Genomic DNA, 27,108 nt, shown 5'->3' on the forward strand with positions numbered 1-27,108 from the left:
GGTGCTTTAATTGTGCGCTCTCCTTCATGTCTCTGCAACTTTTTCTGCCTCTTTCCCAGTTGATGATCTTGGAGGCTGTGGTAGAAATTGTAAGTCAGTAGAGAGTTGGTCACACTGGACGGTAGCAGACCGCTAACTCCCTCTCTACTGAAAGTTAGTGGTCTCAGCCGGTGGAAGTCTCCAGTGAGCATGGGCCCAGTGTGCCCATGGAGCATGCTCACTGATAGATCACCATGCAGTATGTTTTCAGGAAGTGGCTTTTTTGGCTTCATGCACCCATGGATGTATTATAAGAACTGGTTAAAAGCCCATTCAGTCCTATAGGCATTGCTCAACTAGCGCGTACGCCAAAAAAATTTTCTGGCTTCCGGGTTGTGCAGTCCACTGAATGTGTGCAGTAGTGTTTTCCCTGCTGGGCCCACACGTGAGTTTCCGCTCGGCCCATAGACTTTACATTGTGATGACGTCACAGATTTTTAAATCACTTTTTTTGGCTCGAGGAAAGTTTTTCAAATATAAAACCTCCATGGGTCAAAAATTCATGATAGAAAGAGTCATAATTGACAGTTTTACAGACGTTTCTTTTACAGTGGTGGTATATGGGGGAAAATGCTTTTTGGGCCACAGGGGGATTTTTTGTTGCAAAACCATGAGTGACCACTAGGAAAAGTGGCTGCAAAGGGGTTGAGCCATAGATTGTAAAAAATATGGACGTAGTCACTGTGACGTCACCCATGGTTTGCGAACTGCCATTTTGAAGCCTCGAGTGTAGCGATTTGACCATCACCATCTTGGATTTGGCCGTCGCCATGTTTGATTTTTGGCGAGAGGGTGGAGCTGACCATAGCGCTAGCTGCTAGCTTGATTAGCACGGTGCATTTACAATCTATGGTTAACAGCGATAATGCTGATGCTAATTTTCGCTAGCGAAAAACAGGCCTAAAACCATTAAAACAAAATGTACTCACCAGAAAAACTGATCATCTGACTCATTGATGGGTCTTTTATTACAACCAAATGCTGAACAAGACTGTTTTAAGGCGACCACAATGTTACAATTAACTTCAGTGGACTGAAAACACACTGTGAAATAGCAGCAGCTACGCCCATATGCAGTGGTTACATTATGTAAGCAATGTTGTCGCCGTGGTAGCTACTTGTCAATCACAACGTAGCCATGCCCTAAAGCATACCCTGCTTTATTGTCAAATTTAAATTAAATGGGACCATAATTTACAAATGAACATCATGCTGTATTGAAGAAGACTTGAAACTAGCGATTGAGACCATAAACTCATTAGGGAACAGTTTACTGAGGTAATAAATCAAGAGAGAAGTAGGGTCATTTTCTCATAGACTTCCATACAATCGGACTTCTTTTTGCAGCCAGTAGAGTCGCCCTCTGCTGGCCATTAGAGAGAGTGCAGGTTTTTGGGACTTCCGCATTGGCTTCATTTTTCAGCCCCGGAGGTTACCGCTTGGGCTGAGGCCTATCCAGCTCTTATTATACATCCATGCATGCATCAGTGAGCAACTTTCATAGGATTGAACAGGGCTCTGCCTCCGACACTGTATCCCATGGATGTATAATAAGAGCTGGATAGGACGTCGCAGCTCAGCCTTGCAGCCAATTTTTCCCAGTGGCCACAACCTTAGTCATAGTAGCTAACAGAACAATATGGAGACAGATAGGAAGAGATGTGAGTTTGGATATCAGCGGCAAAAAGTTTGTTTTAATTTCCAAAACAATGTGGTTTATCTCTACCTTGTCCTCCTGATGACACAACAGGTGAGGAGGTGTGTGTATGGAGCCAGCGGTACTCTTTAGCTCTCTACGGCGTTAAACTCTGTAAACCCCGCCCATCTTTAAGCGGTCCAATCAAATGCAAAGGATTTGATTTAAATCCCTCTTCTGTACACCGCTCAAATATTCCGTTTCACTGGGAAATACGTCACAGTACAGAAGCTAAAGACACTCCAACTTCCGGTTCACTGGGACTTTAAAGTGGTATTTCTGCGCTTTTATTTTTAAAGGCGAGCTCTCTCGTGTTCCGGTGTGTGCCACAATAAAGCCAGCGCGGTGTAAGCGGACCGGTGAATCTTAACCAACAGGAGAGGGAAAAAAGAGGAGAGGAAGATGAAAGAGCGAGGGAGGTAGAGAGGCAGAGAGAGAGAGAGGGACGGACCATCCTACCAGCCGCTGTAGAGGAGGGTGAGGCTTATTAATGTACCGTTGGCTCAAATCTAATTCGTCTTTGTTGCTGTCAAGACAGAAAGAAAAGCTGGCGTCCATAACGGGCGCGCGCCTTTATGCAAAATGCACATACAGTTCATTATAATGAGGCTGTAGCAGTGTGTCCGTGCTACACAATAGGAATTAACACCTACCTTATCGCACTTTATGCTATTCTGTGCCTCAACATATTGACAGCCTTACTATTATCTTATGAGGGACTTGTAGATATGCGGTAGTGAATGGCATCGCCTATCACCCGCCTAAAATACCGTAGGATGAATATAGTTGCCGGTGATGTGGCTGCTGTCTGTGTCGGTAGATGTGATCTGATGTTTCACGTTATTCTGTCAGCGACGTGACCAGGAAATGCCGATGTAACGCAGGCCTGTCCGTCCATCCTACAGTATCTATGAGTGTTTGACTCAATGACAGAACACACACAGTGATGGGAAACAAACAGGGGTGCAGGTCATTGTTTGCTTTGGCTCAGATTGCAGTAGTCCACACGCTGTTTGTGCGTGGAGGATACATGCCTCTCTCTGTGTGTGTGTGTGTGTGTCTGCTCTTGTGTTCATCATATCTGTGTGAGTAATCAGACTCACTCCCCTCCCATCTGCAGTGTTTCAACATGACAGCGTTGCGTCAGAGGAAGGGCAGCAGGGGGAAAGAGCCCCCTCTGGGTGCAGAGTTTCAGTCCCAGCAGTCCAACTGTTGCACCGATCATCATCCAGAGAAGATCTTGCACGGTGAGTGAGCCGTCCTTCCATCCCTCCCACCCAGCTGCTCTTCTTTTTGAGCGCTTTCTTTTGGGCAGCGGGATGCCCCAGTGGATGCTGAAAGCGCTCTTTGACCGAGGGCTGAGTTTTCTTGGCAGCAACCTACCCCGCTGAAGTGCCAGTTCAAGCTCCAGGGGTCGATGTTCTGTATGTGACCCTGACCTCTGACCTGCTGTGTGTAAAGAACTGGAAGTTTGCAGTGGGGTTTTAATGAAATGCAACATTTTCATATCTCACCATGCTGATTAAAGCCTGCGCTCTTACACCTTCTGTGCATGTGCATATGCTCTCACACTGGGTTTTGCATCCTCAGAGGACATCAAGAGCAGTCAAAGTTAGTTTGTGGGATGGTTTCCTCAGTGCTAATGCTAAGTTAAAGTTCATAAACAAGACTTATTAATTTTTTCTGTTTTTTGCAGATTTATCTGACTAAGAATGTGGTAAATTAGTAAAGAAGTATGTAATTTATCATATTAATAAACTGTATTTCACAAAGCAAAATCTTTCTACTCTACCAAATTACACCCAGTTTTATTTGAACTTCTAAAAGATTTTTTGAATGTGTGTTTCATGACATATTTTTTATTTTGCTTGTCCTTAACATGCCATAGTAGGGGGACCACAACAGGGCTGCAACTGACAATTATTTTCATTATCAATTCATCTGTTGATTATTTTATCTTTGGTCTATCAAATGGCAGAAAATAGAGAAAAATGACGATCACTGTTTCCCGAAGCCCAAGATGCAACCTAAATGTCTTGTTTTGTCCTGAACAATAGTCCACAAGCCAAAAGGTATTGAATCACTATCATAGAAGACCAAAGAAACCAGAAATGTTCACATTGAAGAAGCTGGAATCGCATCATTTTTGCAATTTTCTGTCTATTCTATCGATTAATTGACTAATGGTTGCAGCTCTAACCACAAGTGTATCAAATAATATTAATAATGTCTGCGGTCCATGTAAGTTGACCTGTTTTAAGGCTCTGATATTGTGCATGCTCATTCAGCAGCCTGGTTTACTGAAGCACTTAATGGAGTGGAGCCACCATTAATGTTATGAATGACACCTGTGCTTCACTAGATGTGACAAATCAGATACCACACAATATACAGACAGACGAAGGTTTTCATTTCGAGGAATAATATATATCAGTGTTGGCTGCTTTTAATTGTTATTAACAGTTCCACTTGACAGTAACTTAATAAAATGTTAATGTCAATGCAGGTGATTGGTCATGGGGGGCAATAATCTGGACATCGGTTGGTTGGTCTGTGGCCGTTGGTCTGGGCCTGCTGTGCTGCATCTACGTGGCGACGCTGCATGAGAATGACCTGTGGTTCTCCAACATCAAGGTAAAGACCATTCACTGTTGGAGTCTTTAAGTCTTCAGGTAGTGCAAGTGCAGGTATATCCAGATGTATGTTTGACCATGTTTGTCTTAGGTTTTTACCATTTCCTATTACCAGCAAATGAAATGTCACTGTTTCTGTGAGTCCCACTAATTGCAGCAACAGTAGTGGCGCTGCGGGTGGCAGTCAGCTATCAAAGATCAGCTAGTAAAACCATCATGTGTTGACTTAATGTTATAAACGGACCAAAATCAGCTCGAGCAACCTGTCTCACTCCTGATCTCAGTCAGTGACAGACAGTGATGGTAGCTGAACAGTTTAAGAAGTGCAGAGAAGTTGACCGTTTTTAAAGGTTGTGGAAATGCTGTCTCTTATCATGCTCTTTCTTGTAACTACATGAGACCAGTTCAAAGTTACACTTCGGGAACATAGTGTATTGAGAAACTCTGTTCAAAGAAATAAAAGCGTGACATTTCAGGTGGTCTATCCGTGGGTTTAAGTGCAGAGAGAATCCTGTATGTTGTAAAATACTGAATGAGTTTAATGTTGTGCTGCATTCAGGGGCTATAATCTGCCATAGCTGTAGTCTACAGGTGTTTACTTACATATCAACTAATAATACAGGAGCTATTTTTGGGTGCACTTCACAACAGATTTTTGTCTGAGTAATGTTCAGTGCCAAGAATGAATAGCATTGTGTAACAGTAATGCTTTGAGGCATGGGACAGCGGATGTTGTACACAACAGCAGGAATGAAATCTTGAAAATGTTTCTGGAAATACCCAAAACTCCCTTACTCTTACTCTCAATTCGCTTCAGTTGTCCAAATGAGTCAAATCTAGTATATTTTAATTGATCTTACTACACTTCCACCACAGCTTAACAGGTAAACACTGTCCGAGGAAACACAAAGAAAGATTTTGATACTAAAAAGACTGTAACTGTGGTAGATATCCACTTGAAATGACTAACTCAGACTGTTGAAGCCTCATATAAGCTTTACATCAACTTTTTAGATGCATTTTTGTACAAAATGACTGTGTGAACAAACTGGATTTTGGCCTCCATCACTTACATTGAAAGCACTTTTAAAGGGGATCTTTTAATAGCCAGAATGAACAGGAGGAATGATTACACCTCTTTCTCTGACTGTCATAAGACACATTTGAAAAATTGTGAACTCGTCCTTTAAGACTTGCAGACAGTGTTTCATAAGCTTTGTGATGTTTGCTCCTAGCAGGGTGAACTACTGCCAGTTTTGTGACTAAGGGATGGAGTTGAGTTGAATTGTAAATGTTTACAAGCAGAACATGTTAAAAAAATATTTTTGACAAATCATTACATGATGACATGTTCCCAAGCCCTTTATGCACTGAGGTGTATATCATATGCATATGTAGATATCTCAGTGGTTAGTAAGATTAATAACTTACTGAGTATAGTAACTGAGCTTGCACATCCCAGCAGGAGATCCGGGAATGTTGAAAACACACGGAATCAAACACTTTTATGAGACTCTTGTACTTTAAGTAGCAGACATGACTGGATTGATGTAGCTGATGCTCTCATATGGAGGTTATCTAAGGATTTGACATCCATGTGAAAGAGTCATCAACCATGTAGCAGATGTGGAAATTTACGGACGGAAAACGTCTCCCAGTTTGAATATTTATAAGCGAAAATATTCCACACACATTTTCTGCTTATCTCAAGAGGAAATGCAGCTTCAACAGAAGTGCCAATCAGACACGTCCCCTCATCCAGTTTTCCTCCTCGTACGGCCTGCAAACACGTCATAAACACTTCATCTTGAAATGGAATGATTGTTTTTCCGTGCACTGTGAGGATTGATTTTCAGGCCCGTTGTGAACCACATGAAGTCTTGAAACACTGGGGCGACTGGTTGTTACGCAGTCTTTTTTAGGGTCTGTTAACTGTTGTACAGCTACAGAACATTGTGCCCTGTCAGATATGATGTCATTTCTAAATCCCCCTTCCAGAGCTTCAGCAACACAGTGGTTCAGACTATGACATACGCAGCAGATGTTAAGCCGGTTGACATGGCAGAACAGATCGCTCTGTCAGAGATAGAACTGCAAATGTGAACACTGTTTTTGTTGGTTGTTCATGCCACATTTATCAGAGCAGTAATTGTCAAGTTATGTTTTAAAAAATATGCGCAGCTTCTCCACTTCAAAGAGATTGATGCATCTACCCAAAGGTTTTTAACTGGGTTCCACACAATGACCGAACAGCTTTTCCTTTTTACTCCTTTTCTTTTGGGAGGTTCAGCAGTTTAGTTTGACAGTTCCATTAGTCATCAGGTGAAAAACCTTTGAATAGAAAATCACCTTACCGCAGATTTCAATACTGTCAAGAAACTTTTGATAACATCATCTAGCGTGGTGTTTAGCACGACACTTGTTTACTTCGGAACTGCTCTCCTCTGTGACGCTGTGTGTTGCTTTTAAATGATTCGGGCAGCATTTAGACAGATTGGTAACATCTGGTTTGCTTTCTGATTATTTAGTCTGTCAGTGGATTCTTGTCATTACTTTACATCTTATTTATTTATGCATTTTCTTTTCCCTCTCGGTCCCAATATTTTTTTTTTGAGAAAACACCAGTTTGACTTGACAGTAATAGTCATTTGTTTTGGTAGATGTATGAGTCAACTTAGGCAAGGAACGCGGGTCACTTTGGTTTGGCCTGGTTTAGTCTTACTCCACATATCAGGAAACTGATTGAAGAGTCAGAGATATGGCTACAGAGACCTGCACTGGGTCGGGTATCTGTGGGTAATGGTAATGGATATTAAGATATTAATAAGAGAGAGGCTGAGGATGTAACACTGGTTAATTCATATTTCTCTGAACGTCCTACAAAGATTAAGTTTCACAGTTGGGGAGATTTTCTGTGCCCACAGGGAGTGATTAATCAAACCTAGTATTGACCTCATCAGATAGCGGACCTTCACCTGTTCATATTGGGTCAGGTTTGACAAAAACACTGGACTTTCCTGTTTGTGTAAAACAAAAAGGAAAGTGAGGAATCAAACAGAACAGCTGACGACTCAAAATTTCTCATCTGCAGAAACTTGTAGAGCCAACCATGTGCTTCATCTGTTTCTCGTGCAAATGTGAAGTGTGTCTTTACCCACAGAGGCAATCTGCACAAGATAATTTGTGAGTTTTTGTCACAGGGAGACAAAGCAGCACATCCAGTTAACTGAATGGAACCAGTTGCAGACACAGTTTGTGATCCTGTGCTGTGTTGTTTCAGTTCGTGTGTGTGTGTGTGTGTGTGTGTGTGTGTGTGTGTGTGTGTGTGTGTGTGTGTGTGTGTGTGTGTGTGAAGATATGAGGCAGACAAATGCTTTCATTCATAATAAATGCAGGTCACTTTACAGGCCTGGTGAATATTTCCCTGAAATGTTCCCACACAAGTTGGGTCATGGCTGACATCATCGCTCATTGTGTGCATATGTGTGTGTGTGTGTGTATGAAGTGTTTCCTTCTGTTAATGCTATCACAGTCTCTGTCTTAGACTTTGTTCACAAAAATACGGCAATCACAGACAAAGTTCCAATGTAGGAATAAAATCCTGAGTTTAGCAAGAGTTGTGGCGTGCTCCCGTCATCTCAATCGGTGGTGTGAGGTGGTCAAAAACTCTGAGTTGTTTTTAAGTCAGTGTTTCCTCTCGTCTTGACGTTCTGATAACATCAAACATGTTTAATATTATCATAAGTCTTTAGTCTCGGCTCATGCAAATAGTGAAGTTCAATGACGTGAACATTGTCAACAATCAATAGGTGCGTTCTCTCCTGCGACCTCAAATGCCATCAGACACACACACACACACACACACACACACACATGTTTTTTCAGACATGTGAGGAATTGTTAATATGTCATAATATTTTCCCTGGAGAGAGCAGGGAGTTCAGTTTAATTCAAACTGCTAATATGTATATTTTTAGTGTTTTGTCACTACTACAGAAACAATAGGTAACTGCTGAAGTATGATGAGGTTGTTATTGGTTTGATTAAGGTTTTACAGTCTATTAATGTGTGTTTGTTCTGATTACTGACGGTGGCTGATTGTGCTCAGTTTCTAACGGCAGTGTGCAGTAAATTGTTGCTCTTTGTGTGCATATTTTTAAACAGCTTTCCTAATTAAACATGATGTGCTCGATGGTGTTGTTAATGACTCCTGAGGAAAGCTCAGCACTCTCGTTGCCCTTTAGCTTCCCTTTTTATAAGTCACATTAACATTTATTCACCCAGAAAAAGTTCATATTTCTCTGTATAATATGACCTCCTCTTTGTCAGCTGCTGTCTGCAGTTTATTTACTGGTTTTTCAAAACATGATTTCAGGACAGTTGGAGAAGTTAAATCTGTGACTTTCTGCCTTTTGTATAATTATCAAGGCTGCTGCTGTTTCTATTGTATTTCAGGCCATTTTGCGAGGTTACCAAACAGAAATACTCCAACATCCAGCAGAACAACATCCACAGTTGTTGTTGTTGTTCAGTTATAACTGAGTGAATTAATTAAATTATGTTTTATTTTTGGCTGGTTTTTCAGAACAAACCGCTGCGCACACAAGGGCAGCTGTGGCCATAAGCTGCTTCTGTTTCTGCTCCGTTGTTCAACCGTTTTTCTTCTTGTAAATTTCCACCAGGAGCAGGATGGGAAATAATCTCAAAAGGAATCTAGTCGTTGTCTTGCAAGTAGTGACCCTGCAAGATCTGTAACCAAAAACTCTGACATATGAGACATTATCTTTAGATGTGAGAGGGTGTCAAACTTTACTCTTTTAAAAGTCTTTTCCACACTGACAATCCCAAACAAATGGAAAACAGATCCTTCCCTTTCATTTGGCAAACAATTTAAATACATGCATTGCATATATTTAACATTAATTTAAAATCAGAGGGTGAGGCATCTGCATGAAAAAATGTAAGCAGTGCATTGACATAGTTGAGGTGCCAATGCAGAGAGCTCCGACAAAACAACGCAGTGTCGCCCGGCAAAAAAAGTTGAACCAGGATCAACTTTTGCTGCAACACAATGCAACATGATCCGGCAAGACGCTGCTTTACTTTGTAACATGACCGCAGTGTTTCTATTGTTTACCTCATGATTGTCCAGCCAAAAGACAAAACAGTTGCCACCGTAATAACTTACAAAGCACTGTGTGGTGTTTTGGTGATAGCGTTTAGCCTTTAAATGCCTTAATCTGTAGCTCCAACTGGATTCCCTGGATTGTATTTCATTGTCTCAGCGGTACCAGATTTCAGTCTGAATACAGTCTAAGAGGCGACAGACACACTGCTGAGGCTGCACTCTAACCTCGCCTTGAACTGCTTGCTCTCTCAGCTAGTTGAGGTGATGTATTTAATTTCCTGCCCCCAGAGATCCACTGTCTCTCCCTCTCTAACTTCCACTCTTCCTCTTACTGTCTCTCACGCAAACATGCTCTCTCAAGTGTCTCCAGGTCAAATGGGATGAAGAGGACCGTAAAACATGCTGGAAAGTGATTTGTGAGTTGCGAGAGTCCTGCCCGCCTGCTGTTGGTACTTTGCGGTTGTTGCTGCCTGACCTGATTCTACGTCTCTGATGATATCAGTGTTAACAGTCTGCGGAGAAGCTGGGGACTGGTTTTAATAATCTCACATGTGGTTTCCTTGCCCTATGTGTTTTTTGAGGGATGTGGGGAAGCAGTCCAAGTTCAAAGTGTCTGGTGGATTTGAGTTCTTTTTACTCTTTCTATCTGTCTCTTTCATATACACCCTTTCGGTGCTTATTATCAACAGTCCTCTTACACATTCGCAGTGAGTCAGCTGGTTTAATCTGGCCTCTCGAATTCATCAGGTGTGAAGTCATGTCCACATCAGCCCTGGTGCCTAGCGGAGTTTATTTCAGACATGTGCTCACAGCTTGATGCCGGTTCCAGATCCACAAACCCTCTGACAAATGTTCTCTGCATTTTCCGAATGATGTTCCAACATGTTCCCCTCACTTCTCCCCCAACCCCCACCCCATCTTATTCTTTTGCCGTGCGCATGTGTTTTTATAGACAAGGGGTCACCAGTAGTCAACTCTCTTTTCTTTCCCTCCCTCTGGCTGCTGCACTTATCTACAACCCATCCTGTTCTTCGCAGACTTACAGTGGCTCAGTCTTTCTCTTCATAGTCAGTGGCTGCACCGTTGAGGAAAAATTGCTTTGTGTTTTGAAGTCTCTGTTGGGGTTCCGGGGAGGCAGAGGTCGGTCCGTGTTTAGATTCTGGAAGACCTAAGGCAGAGGGAAGACGAAGCGAGGCCAATGCTGGACGGACCCTAGCTTGGATTCTTCAAGCACCACATCAGAGAGATGGGAGTTATACAAAGACCCATAAAGAGGAAATGGTAACAGAGAGAAACAGAGAAGAGGATCATTGCCTTCTGAGATGTAAACTAGCTTTCAGGGTAATGAGCAATGTGTGAACTTGTTAACCAAGTCTATTCTCTTTGACCTTAATTTAAACTGAGGATTAGCCATCATCAGAGTTCTTGGTGAAAAGCTAAAGCTTGTTTTGTCTCGGGCAAACTCAAAAGAAGGATTGGGAAGGAAACTAGCTGCTCATTCCCTCGGAGAAAGCTTTTGCTTATTTCCTTTGGCAAGGAACTTGAAGTGATTAAAAGGCAAATTTATTTGGACTGACTTCAAGAAAAGAAAAACTCCGCATTTACATTTATTGCTGTAATGGATTTGGATCAGTTCTATAGCTCAACCCTGGAGCATGCTTTTTATCTACCTGGATTCAGCTCATCAAAGGATCCAAGAATTTATTGATAATCTCCGTCTTCTCAGGCAATGGAGCTTCGTAAGAGAGTTAAGCTCAGCAAGCTGGAATATGATTTGGGCCTTTCACAAGATGCACCAACTGAGGGGAGATGCAGCAGTAACATGATGTGGGGGACAGCAACGTCTAATGCCACTCCGCAGGGATGTTTAGGGGAGGTTTCTCTGCTTGGAGGATCCGGTAATTGTTCCGGTTCAGGCATTCTACTCTGGTGGCCCTGGCGACAGTGTGTTTCCATGGCAGCAGGGCTGTTATTGGCTGGGCTGCTGGCACTAACTCAGGCCTGGTGTGTTAACGCCATACATGAGAATCTGCTGTGGTTCTCTCAGCTCACGGTAGGAGTTATTACTTGTATGATAATCTGAGCCCTTAATTAACACTTTGCAGAAAAGCTCTCACTGTCAGCCTAAGGTACGACTTCCAAGGCTTCAGTGGGTAACACAGTGCAGATAAAAACTGTCGCACCCCTCAGTGGTCCTTTCTCAGGTCATAGTAGGAGTCACTCTGGTGACAAAAGATTTATTTATTTCTGAACTGCTATTCTCTATCGTCCTCCTTGTTGTTGTGAACAGCCTGCCACCACAAATCTCTGCTTCTTCTTTAATTTTTCTGTAATTTTTCAAGTCAGTTAAATTCATGGAATATCCTATAAAAGTATATATATTTTTTAACCTAAAAAGCACCCTGCTGTGCCCCAGTAAGGGACAAAGTGAAGGTACTGTCATTTTGAAAAGACCTGAATAGGTATACACACTGATATGCTCACATCAAGATGTACGCCACTACAACAACAGCACAACAGCACTACAGACAGGAATTACAAGATAACCTGACATATCATGATACAGGCAGTTCTGCAGTAAGACATACATATGTTGCAAGGCAAACCTTCACAAAAAATCTGTGTAACTGAAGAGGAAAAAATCCTCCTGAACTGTCAAAATATTTTTTTCTTAAAACAGAAGTTAATTATATACCATTATTTATTTTATGGATGTTTTCACTTGAGCAAAACTAAAGGCAAATTGTTAAAAATTGCATTGAATCTGCCTTTTTAACACACAACAACTGGCAAAAGACTGAACCAGATCAGATATTAGAAGAGAAGAATTAATGTGTTCTGTAAGGAAATATTAATAATCCTATCAATAATATATTCAAAGAGAAAATAAGTGGAACTATGCTGGAAGTTTGGTGAGGTCACCAAACTTAAAAGGTGGACTATATATAAGGTATGACAGAATTGATGAGAAAGTGAATTAGACGTTGATTAACATGCCTACACAGTCGTGAGAAGAGGTCTAATTAGGCAACTTAAGTGAAAACACCTGTGTGGGTGGATCATGACAGTGTAGGGCCATAAGGATGGCCTCACTCTTCTTTATTGTGCTCCTCAGAATTGAATGAGTTTCACTCTATTAATCAGGGACTTGTTTCAAATGAGTTGAATGTGGTTAACTAGCTGGCAGGAACACCTGTGTCATTTTGGGAAATGACTGGGAACCACTGGCCTGTAGTTACTCTGGATAAGGGTTTAAGGTGGAGTGAAAGGCTGCAGAAGGACATTTTACGACAGATGGTTAGAATGTGGAACATTTTAAGTGCATGTGAACTTAGTTTTATAGTGGATTTAGTCTTTCATACAACTCTCTTTGTTCCTTTTTCAACATAACTTGAGTCGTAATGCAACTGGAATTAAGTAGGACTGTTCCCTCTCATAGTCATTTAGTTATCATGACAGTCATTAGGGGTTTGGTTCCATCTGGCACCACAATAACAATCCGAAATATGCTTTGGTTGTTCATAATCACTAGATTTTAAGAGATCCCTCTGCATGACTGCATTCATCTGTGGAGGAACGATAACACTGGAAAAACAATTTGACAGACTTTGATTTAAACCACATAAGCTGTATGTCAAAGAAATGTATGACTTTATTATTTTCTTAATTTCTTAGTTAGTGAAGGACAGCTGTAAAGACAATTCAAATGTGAAAGATGGATGATTGACGTAATATTCTGCAGCTGGAATTTCACTGTTTGGTCTCTGTTTTTACCCCTCAGTGGAACAGTAATCATGCATGGCAAGCAGGAAATCTCTTGGGAAAACACCCTCAGACACACATACACACACACACTGAGTACCTGTCTTATTGTTACTGTTGAGGATTACCAGTGTATTAGCTGCTCTGCCTCTATCCTCCATGTTTCTGTCATGTCTTGCCAGGGTATCTGTTTTCCATATTATAGAGGACAAAATTGCCTGGTTTTATACAACCAAATTCCACTTTCTTCTTTTAGGAGGTGGAGAGGGAAATCTCCTTTCGGACAGAGTGTGGACTATACTACTCCTACTACAAGCAAATGCTGCAGGCCCCATCCATACAGGAAGGTATACACTATGTTTATTTATATCTATCTATCTGTTTATCTATAATCTATATATCTATCTATCTGTCTATATATATATATATATATATATATATATATAAGAATATGGGATTTAGAGTCACTAGGGGCCAGTTAAGTGGAATCTTGAAACAGTTTAACTATAGATTGTTGTCATTGCGACAGTGGGGACGGAGCTCAAGGGGGACCATGACACTATAACAAGAATGGCCCATGTTCCTCTGCCAATGTGTCCCTTGCTACACTTGCCAGGGTTTCCATCCAGGTGGGCATCTGGACCTGCAAACAAACCTATACAAAGTGACAAATCAAACCCATCAATTACTAGGCAAATCAACACAGTGGTTGTCCAACATAGTCCTCCCTGTAGTGGAGGACAGTTTCCATAGGACTATAAAAAGTACCTGAGTGCCTATTTCACTGATTCAGTGGATCTGATGAAGGGTCAGGATATAAACAGTATGTAACGTTAACCGTCCACTGTGTGTGTCCTACTTCTTTGTGCTACTGAAATCTTTAGCTTGCTAGCACCGGTGCTACCACCTAATAAAGTAAGCAGTCAGCCATATATATGAACCTAATATTGTCCTTTTTATTTATCAAATGTCAGACAGTCCATTGAGGTCACCCTCTAATTCTCACCATCTCATCTAATTGACGATTTACTAAGCTTTGGATTTCTCTTCGACAAATCGGTGTGCATGGGACTTTAGTAATGGAGATACTTGTTAACTAAAGAGTTAAAAGGGTGGTGTCTTTTTTTTTTTTGGCTTCCAAAACCAAAAACACAAAAACAAAATTGGAATGAATGGATTTAACAGTGTGTTTATCTGCTCTTATTTAGCTCTGCAATTGTTAACATATCTGACTAACTTGCTTACTACATACAGTAGTGACCTAGTGTTACTTCCATGGCTAAAAACCACATCATCAACTAACTACATTAAAAATCCTGGTTTATAACTTGCACATCCATTGTGTAGTATTCCATAGTGGTGAAGCCAGTCCTGGATGCTATTAGAGTTTAGGCTAACGTTAGCAGCTCTGTCCTGCTCTCTATTGGATTTGGGGGAAATTTACACCACAGCAACTCTGGTCAACAAAACCGTGGAAAGCTTTCTGCCAAACCTACGTATGTTTGTCCTCATCCTAAAAGCCCATACTGTTGTAACGTTACAAGTGAAAATATACTGTTTGAAAATGCGAAAAAGTATGTAATCTAAGAAAACCAAACAGGGTTATGTTAACGACATAATAGTCTGTTCTTGCATTTTTCCTTATCAAACTAACTGGCTCTGCACTGCGATACAAGAACAGTGTTGTTTCTGTATTTCAGTGTCTTCATCAACTTTTCAGGAGGCTAACTTTTTTCCTGGGACAAGCAGCTTTAGCCTTAGTCGTTTAGCATGTTTATGTAGCTATGAAATCCTTTCACATGGTTGTTGTTTTAAAATGAGTCAGCTGGGAACATTTAAAAGCCAGCTGAAGACGGCATTTTCAACAAACTCATGGAACTAACGGTTAATTAGCCAGCTAGCTGCAGCTGAGAAGAGCTGCGAGGCTCACAATTTCAGCTGGAAAAATTGACGATCACTGGCAAGAGACAAAAGGCTTTTGTCTATCTCTGTGTGAAATCAAGGACCCATTGTTTCAGAAATTACAAAGGAATTTAAATGGTCAAAATGCCTCTGTTATTACTGTAAACAGAAAGTAGTAGTGAATAGTAATTAACTGAGGTCTATTAGGGCCACAACTGATAATATAAAAAAACAAATACATATAACCCAGCATTTTTACACTTTTTTGACAATGTTGTTTTGTGAAACTACTTCAATTATTGAAAAATTGATTTCTATTATCTCAAAACTTACAATACTTTAAAAAATTTTTTTTTTTTCCATGGATAGAGACACCAGATGGCTGTCTCTACCCACTCTTACAAGAAGGAAGAAGCTTCCCCCCTTCATTTTCTAACCAGAGCAAACAAATCACTGCAGTTAGTCATGACACACAGTCTGGTCTGAGGGAAATTAATTATTTTGTTTCCATTATCATGTTAAATTCCTAGTTGGAAACAGGACTAATTTTCCACTAAGGCAAATAATTGAGCTGTAGGCTAATCAGCTGAGGGACCGGCTGACCTCCCCCTCTGCCTCAATCTGTGTGTTCACTTCTTTTCTTGTCACACTTATAAAGCACAAGACACAGCAGAATGGCTTGATATGCAGAAACTGCAGTAGTGTAAGTGAAAGGGGTAAAGGAGGGAGGAAAAACATAGGAATGGAAGGATGAATGGGCTGATGAGATAATGGAAGAAATGATAAAATAAAAGATTGATGTAGGAAAAGGAAAAAAAAGTGAGTTGAGAGAGAGAAAGCAAGGATGGAAGGGGGCATGAATAGAGTAAAAGAAGGAAAGATAAAGAAGCAAGGATGAAGGACAGAAGGGAAGGATTAAGGAGCTAAGATAGGTAAGAGGGATCAAAGTGAGGGAGGAAAGAAGGACAGAAAGAAGGAGCAAAGAAATGGAAGTTGGACATGCAGGGTGGAAAGAAGGAAAGTAGCAAAGGAAGCACAAGTAGGGAGGAACTTGCACTGCAGGATGAAGCAACATTACAGTTTGAAAGAAAGAGATAGACATGAATGACTAGTGGTAGTCTAGTGGGTTGTGTGTGTGTGTGTACAGGGGTGGTTATGTGTATTTTGTTTATGGAAAACAGTGCTGGTTTTTATGGTCTTACATGGATCAAGAACACAGCAGTGATCAGGATGACACATCCCAGCCCGCAGCAGAAACTCAGCTCTCTGCTGCTATTTTGGTGTCACACTTTGTTCTAGTCAAACCAAACACATAGTAGTGATATTGCACCCAATGCCTAATTTGGAATAATGACACCAGTGTATGTAGGAGCTCATATAACGTCAGCACCAGTCTTTTTTACCATGGTGTGATAATTCTATAGTTAAAGGATAATTCTGGGTTATTACAACTTAGGTCCCATTTCATAGTGTCACTAATAATATCGTTGGTCTACTCATTGCCATTACTTCACATTACAAGCCTGAGGTTTGCCCTAACCGCAAAACACCTCTGCCCTACATTTAACCAATTCACATGTGGGTAGCTTTTTTGTTTGTTTTTATTTCATTTATTCCCGTTGTCAGTCATTCTCCTTCACGATTCTGTGTCAGAGATGTAATAACGATCCATTTTGTTATTTTCATGCAATGTTTCAAATGATCTTCCTGACAAGAACCTCTTATCATGTCTAAATCTTGAGATCAGCTTTACAGAGCGATGAGCCAAGTGTTCTTTATTGGCTGACTTGGCTTGCAGCTACTCTGCATGCACTAGTTGTTCACACATTGTTTCCTGTTCAATGAGGGATTATTAGCCACATTATGGGTGAGCTCACTTTCAGTTTTACCTCTAAAACAAAGTGGGTTAGATCATTTGGCTAAACTGTTAAGTAAGCAGTCAGGCAACGTGTGTGTGCGCTTATATTTCAGACTTTGTTGTACCAATGTTGCACTGTTCCTGAATTTACTAGTTAACCATAATTGACTGAACATTTTTCAAAATTTACAAAAAACAGACTTAAACCTGAATTATTCAGTAAAATATCTTTGGAAGAACTTCTCATACAGGGTTTCCTCCAGAAATAATTTTAGCTACCATCCAGATTTTGATGCATTTCCTCTTGTGATCACTTAAGTTCCTAGATCCCTAAACAATTGTCACACTAAATTAAATATATAGAATTTGCTGTGTGAAATAGCTCTTAAAGGTTAATACTTTTATAGAGGTGTATTCATGTTTATGATGTTCGCAGATGTGGTCTTTGCTGTAGGTTAGGTGACCCATCTCTGCTACAAAAGCAGCACAACAGAACAAAGCAATTGAATTTTTCTCAGGTTGAATGCACTGATGTGTTCAGACATCTTTTGTGCTTTCAGCAATTATGGAATTAAATCCAAACTGGTCTTAGCGGTTGACAGACATTTCAAACACTGTTATTGTTCTTTTAATAGCACCATACTCAGTAAATGAGAAAAGTGAGCTTTGTGGAACATTCATTCCTCTCTGGTTGTCACAAAGCCAATAATAGTCGTTATCAGTCAATGTCAATGTGGAGAAATGGTGGCATTTTAAAAGTGTTCGTGTGTGTGTGTGTTTTGTGTTTCTAGGGCTCTCAGATTTGATCCATGACAATTTGACAGAATCCAAGAGGACCATTAATCTCCTACAGCGAATGAATATCTACCAAGAGGTCTTTCTCAGTGTTCTCTACAGATTGTTGCCCATTCAGGTAACACATCACTCAGCTGTCAGCTATTCACAGTGGGGTTGTACAACACTAAAGATCACAGTAATGGCAGCCACAATTATTAAATGATTAACTGCCTCTGTGACTTTTCTTGTCATTTTGCCCCATGAAATAAAGCATTCTCGTTGTGTACAAAATCTAATGTGACACTCCAGTATTGTGAAAACTGTTTTTTTTTCTTTTGTCATTATGATTAGCCATCAAAGTTACTGTAATGAAGGATAATCGTATTAAGAGATTGTCAGGCATTTGAAGTGCTGTGCCATTTTACATTTTGGTGTTTTTAGCTGACATGGCTCAGCACACTTGCTCTTGTCTCACTGAAGGAAAAGGTTTCTGTATGTGCTAATCAATTAACTGAGAAACAGATGTGCGGCTTCATCAGGGATCCCGCTGTGTGACAAGAATGTTGGCGAGTGAAATATCAGACTAAACTTTGAAAATGTCACAGTGCCCGAGTCAGTCACTGTCCCTGTAGTCAACTGTGTGTGTGTGTCTTCATTTACAATGTCTAACGAACTAATGGTTTCTGTGTGTGTGCGTGTGTGTGTGTGTGTGTGTGTGTGCGTGTGTGTGTGTGTGTGTGTGTGTGTGTGGACCAGTCATATCTGGAGCCAGTATATTTCTATATTTACACAGTGTTCTCGCTCCAAGCGGTGTATGTGATCGCTCTGTACCTCACAGCATGGCTCCTGTCTGGCTCCTGGCTGGCTGGTGTGCTCACTGGGGTCTGGTACATCCTCAACAGGTGGGTGATAACAGTGTGTTTGCGTGTCATGTGTGTGTGTGAGAGAGACACTGAGTGGAGAAAGGTGTTTTGTCCATCTCAGACATGCACTTGGCTCTGTTATGGCAGTTTTACTTGTCATTGTAAGAGGAGGACTTGGGATTTCAGGAGAATCCTCACTCGAGCTGGACAAACTGTACATTGTTTGCACAAAGCCTTATGATTGTATCTGTGTAAACCATTTCAAGATACAGGAGTGCATACACAACAGAACAGTACTCTTAAAAGCCTTACATGTTTACCATGTTTGTGCCTCTGTACATTTTGCTTTAGTATCACTTTGATTACTTCTGACTTGTCGGTAGTAAAATCCAATGAGTTACCTTTCAGAAGAAAATAGGATCATGACTGTAATCAAAAGTGTTCAAAGATAGTAACCATTTTATTTTAAGTGTCTTTTCAGGCTTGTGCCCAAAATAGGGGTGCCTGTTAAGGCGGTTTAACTCTTTCTACACTTATGTAGCACTTTTTAACACAGAAGATACAAAGTGATTTACAGGATGGAGAAACAAGCAGAATTACCTGTACAACCCACAACAAAAAAGTTATAGTTAAAAATCAAAAAAAAGCCAAAGGAAACAAATAGGTTTTAAGATGCCTGTCAAAAATGAGCACTGATTAGACTTCTCTGAGAATTTGCAGGAGGTTGTTCTTTCGTTGAGGAGCAAAAACAAACTCTTAGTTTTCAGCCTTGATCTTGGAACAGCCAGAAGTCTGCCCTGGCTCCACCCAGACGTCAGAGGGCACAGCACCTTCTTTACGTATAGAGAGGCCTGGCCATGTTGTGCCTTGTCATGAGAAAAATTTTGAGGTTTATACTGAGGATCGACATTTAGTTTTTGTTAAAAGCCTCGCTGCAAGGTTCTGGACCAGCTGGAGTCAAGCTAGAGAAGATTTGCTGAGGCAGATGAGCAGATGTTCCAGTAAAGTAAAGATTACTTATCTGAAGGAAGGATTTGATTGATGCAATGTTACTTTGTTGAAAAAAAACTGTACTGAGCAAGTGATTTAAAATGGAGTCAAAATTAAGGCACATCAAAAATACTTCTAAATTTTTTACACTAAATTCAACATATTTCAGCAGTTCTGCATTACAGTATCTGGGCCAAAAAATAATTTCTGTTTTGTCATACTCCAGTTGTAAAAATGTTGATACATCCATTATGTTATTGCACTAACACAGTTTAGGATTGTCTATCTTAATAGGGTTATTGCCATTAAAAGACAGATACAACTGTGTGTCATCAGCATAACAATGATAAGGAATATCAAAGAGACTAATTATGTGGCCAAGGGGCACATTAACAGATAGAGCATGAAGGAGCTGCTTCTTTAAGACAGCAGATCAATGAATGTTCACACAATAGTTGAATGTGCAAGTTCACATTCAATCCTCATTTGTTGTGCACAAGGAACATAAATCAGTTTGATTAAACTAAAATCTGTCAATGAGCCAGTTTTAATAGATGTTCCTCCTACATCAGATGATCATTATGTTCCCTCATGGTTTGGAGCGAAATAATATACAGTCCTTGAAAAATGAAAATCCTGCAAAGCACTCAACTCACAGAATCAATATGAATTAACTGAGAGCACAAAACTTGATGTGTTGTCCTTTTTTCTTACTGTGGCAGCTTGTGACACTGTTGGACTGTGAAACAAGCAGTAAAATTCTATATGCCACATTCAGTGATGGATTGATTAGAAGCTTTATTGGATCCCTGATTATTTGGTCTCTAGTAGTGTGAACACAGTTAAGGACTTAGTTTAGGTATAGGGGTAAAAAGATATGTGCACCCCATCACCAGCAAAATTTTGGAGAGAGATCTCTGTGGACTGCTGTTGACCATTAGCAGCGGTGGATTTGTCCTGAAGCAACAGCACTACTGTGAAACTAATAACACTGATTCAAAAATAGCCCTCCGGAGTGAAAAATGGCACTCAGAAAAATGGTAGAAAGTGCTTGTAAATGACAAACAAAGACAGACAGAGCAGTACATCACCCCAGGGAAAATCTTTGGCTTAACTCAAGTGGGCGAGAGTGCATAGAAAGAATATAGATAGAATGCTTACTTAACAAACGTTGAAACCACCCATAAAATAGCAAACATAACCTTTCTTTGTCTTGATGCAGTTTATAACTGAGGTCATGACATTTTATTCTCACTGAGATTTTATTTTGGTGATTAGTGGACCAAGAAAGTGGTAAATGATTCAGTCTGCTGTAGACGGACAAAATGACTCGATCTATTACACATGTACAAACTCTGTGGTCCAGCTGTAGCAGTCTTTCACTCCTGTGAAGTGTGATGGTCAGTGACAGAAATAAGACTGACACACTGGAAATTAGCAAGCTCTTGTCATATTTTATAGGAACAAGTACATTTCTGCAGGTGAAATCCAAACTAGATATTCAGCATTTACACATTACCGGTTGTGCGTTAAATGTAATCTGAATATTTAGTGACTTCCTGGAGTCTTGTCATCACCATGGAGTTGCCAGACAACCAGCAGAGACCCCAGGAAGTCAGTGGCCCAGCTGAGGAACACTTACAATGTGAAATAACTCAACGTAAAACCACAAATTTTCTGTTTGGGTATTGATTTAAACAAACAAGATAAAACCTGTTAATTAGTCACATTTAGAGTTGCTGGTAGTTGGATGCTGAAACTTTTGACAAAGCCAGGCTATCTGTTAATCCCCCCTGCTGTCAGTCTTTATTCTAAATTAAGCTAATCGTCTAGCTTCATTCTGAGTGTACAGACATGAGATTGGTATCGGTCCTCTCATTAGACTCTCTGCAAGAAAGGGAATAAGTGTATTTCTTAAAATGTGGAACTGTTCCTTTAACAGACTGTGGCTCCACTGGGTTATTGGTGTGTGCTGTTTTTGCATTCTTAAGCAAGATTTTTGGAAGAGGTCTGAAAGCTGAAATAAGCTCAAACCCTGCTGGCATTTGTTCTTTTGGATCAATACAGAGGATGGAGGGTCACAGAGTTGTACAACAAAGAAGTTACGGAAAAAGCTGACATGATCTAAAATGTGTGTTAAGAGTTTTTATTCTGTATATTTGTTTTGTTGTATAATAGGGAAACTACATTATGCCTGATTGTTTAGCCTTCAGGCTTGACCAGTCTGATTATGTCCTTAGTTGTGAGATAGACATTTTGATATATCATTTTTGAAATAGGTTTTATTTATCTTCAACCTATATCTCTGCCTCTCTCTCCTTTTCAGGGTAGACACCACTCGTGTTGAGTTCACCATCTCCCTCAGAGAGAACTGGTCTTTACCTTTCCTAGCACTACAGGTCACTGCTATCACGTGTTATCTCAGGCCTCAGCTCACTGCCTTACAACAGGTACACACACACACACACACACACACACACACACACACACACACAACAAACTCACTCTAGATCAAAGCTATTGACCACTACATTGATTGGCCTTGACTTGGCACACCCAACCCAACCGCTCAATAATCTACAATCTGTGAAAGAGCTGGCAGCACAGCAGGAATGAGTCTATATGCCATTAGTATCCAGTTTAAGTATCTAACCCGTGTGTTTTTGTGTGCCTTTCATTCCTCAGAAGGTGATGGTGTGGTTAATGTATGTGACGACATTCTGCTTCTGTCTGACGTGGCAGTTCAACCAATTCATCCTACTTGTTCAGGCTCTCATTATATACACCCTGGACTGTGCTGACTTCCTAACAACCACACAGGTATGGCTGCAAGAAGGCCAGTTTTTTCTAGCCTTTTGGTGACATTTCAGGCGATTGTACAAATTTGTGTTGTCACTTTTGCTTGCAAATTAATGTCAGGTGCTTTTAACTGTCGTCATCGTCTTTGAATCCAGTTCTGCACAACTTTTTATGGTGCAAGCACTGTGTTTTTGTCAGGACTGGGGGTTGATTTGTTCTTCTTCACCATCACAAGTTTTTGCTGAATGTGAAACATATTTGTTGATCCTAAAAAACTCTTTCACCGCACTTTACCTCGCCGCCTCTCACACACGCTAGATTTATCTACATCTATGTCTTGTCCCCCTCTTCCGGTTTGCACGGTTTTCACATGGTGTAATGCATCCGTGTCATCTGTTGATGCAGTTTAGGGAGAAATTAGGAGAGTTTTCTTCAATGCAGTGGATCTTCCTGCTAATCCAAACACAACAGAATTATGCTTTTGTTTAATTGTGCAGCCCTACTATACACTTATAGGATGTTCTTTGCCCACTGGTGTCTGCAGTCATGTGACAGGGATGATACTGGATGACTGGTGTTTCATACTCAAAACATTACCCACCCATGTGTTATCATAGTACTTTGTGTGTGTTTCCAGGTGACCACGCTGTACCTTGTTCAAGTGAGTGGTCTGCTGAGTGTGTGGCTCCTCCAGTTCTGCAACTCCATGATACTGGGATCACTGGTACTGAGCTTCATTGTAGCCGTGCTGTTCATCAGGCACTGCCAGGTCAGTTTGTGTGTGTGTGTGTGTGTGTGTGTGTGTGTGTGTGTGTGTGTGTGTGTGTGTGTGTGTGTGTGTATCAAGTCAGACACATAAATCAAGACAGTTGTGGTAGCCTGATTGCAAAACAGATGAAAGATTAACTTGAATCTTATCTGATGTGATTGGGATGTGCTACATAAGTTTTTTTTGTGAGAGATGATTCCAGTTTGTATGCTGGAGATTGATTTGATGTGTAATTTAGTTAAATCAGATCATATCAGTAACAATTACAGAGAAATTTAATGTGACAGGATGAAAGAAGAATGGAGAGAAAGATGGAGGATGGTTTAGAATCAGAAATGAGGTGAGAGTTAAATAATTTGTGCAACCACATGTTCTTCTTATAAAATGACTTATTATGATATGGGCATGTATGTAACATCTCTATGTTTTCAGCGTCTAAAGTGATTTATTCGTTTCGAAGAATGTGTAATTTGTAAATTTTCTCAGCGATGGCAGACAGTGTTTAATGTCTAGATGGATAGATTACGTGTGCAAGTGAACATGTATGTTGCTTTCTCCAGGGTTCTACATATAAATCAGTGCTGAGAATATTACAGATGTATTGACTGATCCCTTGTCTGCTCATCCAGTCTGGTCTGAAGACAGGAAGCCTGCTGGTTCGTCTGGGCAAACTGCTTCTCCACAGCGCCATGGTTTTCCTCCTCACCATCACCATCAACTATCTTACCAAGGTGCTCCTCCTCTGCCTCTTGTCTGGCTCCTCTCCCTCTCCTCCCCATTTCTGTCCTCTTACCTCCTTTCCCTTCTCATCCTTTTCTGCCTTTCTTCCCTTATCCTCTGATGTGTTTCCCTTTCACTCACTGCAGCCCCTTTTTCTCTCCCTATCTCCTCTTACGCTTCCACCTGTCCTCTCTGCTCTTTTATTTTCTCTTTTTGTTCTCTGCCTCCCCTCCTCTCCTTCCTTTGCTCCACCCTTTCCTCCCTTACTGCTGCTTTACTCCCTTGTCTTACCACGCTCTCCCTTCCCTCATCCTCCCCTCCTCTCCCACCTCCCTCCTCCTCTGGTATGTCTGAAACTCGTAGGGATGATGTAAGCTCGCCAAAAGATCTCAACTTGGTTTATTTATTTATTTTATACAAGTCACTATGCTGATCTTTACCACTGACAAGATGACCTTATCTGTGTTATGTGTGTGTGTCTATTTACAGAAAGCACTTCAACTGAAATCAGATGAGCACATCTTTAAATTCATCAAGTCAAAGTTTGCCTTGGGGCCCACAAGGTATGAACACACACTCACAGAAGCATAAATACAACACAAACATACTAGATTCATGTGCTTCTTATGTTGTACACAGTCACACAGCGCTCGTATAAAACACAAGAACATGCATAAGTCTGCAGTCTTCTTCTTCACACACACACACACACACACACACACACACACACACACACACACACACACACATACCCTTACACACCTTTTGACTCGATCCAGCATGACTGTATTATTCTCTAAGCACCAGTGTTGTAGAACCTGGAGTGTTAGTGTGTGTGAATAATAGATGGCAGGGTAACGCCAACAGCCCTCCCATCGATCAGATACTGTGCGTGTGTGTGTGTGTGTTTGTTGAGCAGCTCAGCCACTGGATAGCTGCTCCGGGCTGGCAGATAACACGGCTCACAACCCAACACCACACAACTGGCCCTTCAATTATTCAGGAGGCTGTGGAAAATGAAATGCTCACTCTACGCTCTATCTCTGCCTTACCCCCCCCCCCCCCCCCCCCCCCCCCCCCCCCCCCCTTCTTTCTCTCACTCGCTGAGCGACTCGCTTATTTCGTCTCCTTTGTTTTTTTTTTAACTTTTCAGTTTCGTAACGTATTTTGTAATATCTCAATTCTCAATTTAATTATTTATTACCGCGGCTGTTTATCAGAAGCAATAATGCCAAGGTGAAGTGCAAAATGTGCTCTATAAAGAAAACAGGTGAATACATTACTATACATTCATGCCATAATGAGATAACACATTCTGCAGCATTTTCTGTATGATTTTTCTGTTTAGCTTAATAGAAAAAGACCTTCACATAAAGAAACATGGATACCTTGATTTTATTTTACTTTTAATCATCTGTTTCATTGTGCTGCTGTAGGACCATGCAAGAAAAGTCTGCAACATTTTCATATAAATGTCTGTTTTTCAGCCTTCTGATTTATACAATATAGTGGTAATTGAATTGGGATTGAGCTCATGAATGTTTTATCTTTTCTATTGCTGTTCTGTCAGGTAGCTGTCTCAGAAAACACAAATAAAAGTTTTCTGTTTATATGGAATAATCTGAAGAATGTATAAGTGCCACTGATCGAAACTTTAAATGAAAGAATGTGAAAAATTTACTTTAGTAGCAATAAAATACTTCAGTTCACTCAGTTTTGCTGCTTCAGCCTTACTTGGTCTGGTATGATCAGGAGGTTATGTTGTGTAATGTTAGCCAATATCAGCAAACTTGCGGTGTAAGTGACACATCCCTCAGCAGGGGACAGGTTTCAGTTAGTCAGGCTGCCTAGAAAGCAGCTGAAACAAGAGAATCTTATGAAATGTAGAGAAAATTCAGTGATTGCTACATTGTGGACACAAAAGGTGTCTAACTTTAATATATTTCTATGTATATATTGAGAGCAAGTCAGGCTTCTTCCCTGTGTCATTTCTTTTATGTCCCATTTCACTTGTTACGTTCCTCCCTCTCTCCCCTTCCTCTCCCTCCTGCAGGGATTTCGATGCCAGTCTGTATCTTTGTGAGGAAGCCTTTGGCCTGCTGCCCCTCGACACACTGGAGCGCCTGGCTGGTACTCTGCTGCTGTACCCCTACGTCCTTACGCTGCTGCTGCTCAGCGGCATGCTGGCAGTGGCCACACTGCAGAAACTGAGGTAGGTGACAGAAAGGAACACGGAGGGGAGGGAAAGAAAGCATGAACCACCTTGTACAACTTATGAAACTTCTCGCTGTCACATGAAAAAAAGCTCATTGTTGCTCTGTGCTGGAGGTAATTTACCTGTAATATTGAAATGAACCAGACACTTGAAAGAAGAATCTCTGCATGATTTCTCAAAACAAACATAAAACAAACTTCCGTTTTGTTGATGTTAATTATCAAATGGCAACCTTCAGGCCAAACTTTGGCTGTCCTATTGTAGCTCTTCGGTAAAGTAACGTTTACTGGAGACTGTCTTCCCATGAAAAATTACACAATAGGTTGTATTGTCAGTTGCCCAAAAACGACCCATAGTTACGTTTGAGTGACAGATGCCATCCAGTGGCCGAAGTGATTATGACCTGGAGCAGTGGTACAGTTCAGATGACATACAGTATATTAAAGTTGACAATTTTCTTCATTCAGAGGAGGAGGAGGGGTGGCGGGAGGCTATAACCCAACAGTGGACTTAGCAACAGGAGACTGCTGTTTGTTTCCTGTTTCTAACTGCAAGTGTCACATTTCCAACTGAGTCGGGACAGTAAAAAATTTTTTTGACTACGAGCATCCCCTAACCATAACCCTGTGGTTATTATTGTAGCCATGACGACGAAGGTGGTCTAACTTTAAAGAAGTAGTAGCTTTAATCCACACCACATGTTTCTCTAACCTTAACAAAGTGATCATTTTAACCCAAACCATCATTTTTCCTTAAACCTAACCAAGTGGTTTTTGTGCCTAAACCTAACCAGACCTTAACCACAGCGTTGTCACATCATAAAACATCATTATTTTTTAACAAGGACGTGTAACAGTTTTGGAAAGCACAGACAAATGCTGTTGCCCTGCCGATTACTGCCAATAGGGGTTAAAGATTAGAAAACGCTCCTATGTGTCGTTCTGGAGTCACATGGTC

General features: G+C 40.8%; 1 protein-coding gene across 7 annotated transcripts in view; it reads left to right on the forward strand.

The window, feature by feature from the left end:
- Window positions 1–1,634: 1,634 nt before the first annotated feature.
- The window catches only part of dpy19l3 (dpy-19 like C-mannosyltransferase 3), a 60,979-nt gene continuing 35,505 nt past the window's right edge, over window positions 1,635–27,108 (forward strand). For 4 of the 7 annotated variants that reach the window (XM_042406166.1, XM_042406174.1, XM_042406207.1 and 1 more), the window contains exons 1-10: window positions 11,188–11,549; window positions 13,515–13,605; window positions 17,810–17,931; window positions 18,552–18,697; window positions 21,975–22,098; window positions 22,334–22,468; window positions 23,085–23,216; window positions 23,846–23,947; window positions 24,426–24,499; window positions 25,990–26,148. In XM_042406166.1, coding sequence (XP_042262100.1) covers window positions 11,226–11,549; window positions 13,515–13,605; window positions 17,810–17,931; window positions 18,552–18,697; window positions 21,975–22,098; window positions 22,334–22,468; window positions 23,085–23,216; window positions 23,846–23,947; window positions 24,426–24,499; window positions 25,990–26,148 — 1,409 coding nt within the window. In that variant the 5' untranslated portion in view covers window positions 11,188–11,225. Of the gene's footprint in view, window positions 1,701–1,887; window positions 2,213–2,855; window positions 2,983–4,241; window positions 4,370–11,187; window positions 11,550–12,615; window positions 12,794–13,514; window positions 13,606–17,809; window positions 17,932–18,551; window positions 18,698–21,974; window positions 22,099–22,333; window positions 22,469–23,084; window positions 23,217–23,845; window positions 23,948–24,425; window positions 24,500–25,989; window positions 26,149–27,108 lie in introns of those variants that run through there. The other 3 variants (XM_042406191.1, XM_042406182.1, XM_042406200.1) reach the window with 3 other exon arrangements.

The sequence above is a fragment of the Thunnus maccoyii genome, chromosome 1 (assembly GCF_910596095.1).
Source record: "Thunnus maccoyii chromosome 1, fThuMac1.1, whole genome shotgun sequence".
In the NCBI taxonomy this organism is placed as follows: Eukaryota; Metazoa; Chordata; class Actinopteri; order Scombriformes; family Scombridae; genus Thunnus; species Thunnus maccoyii.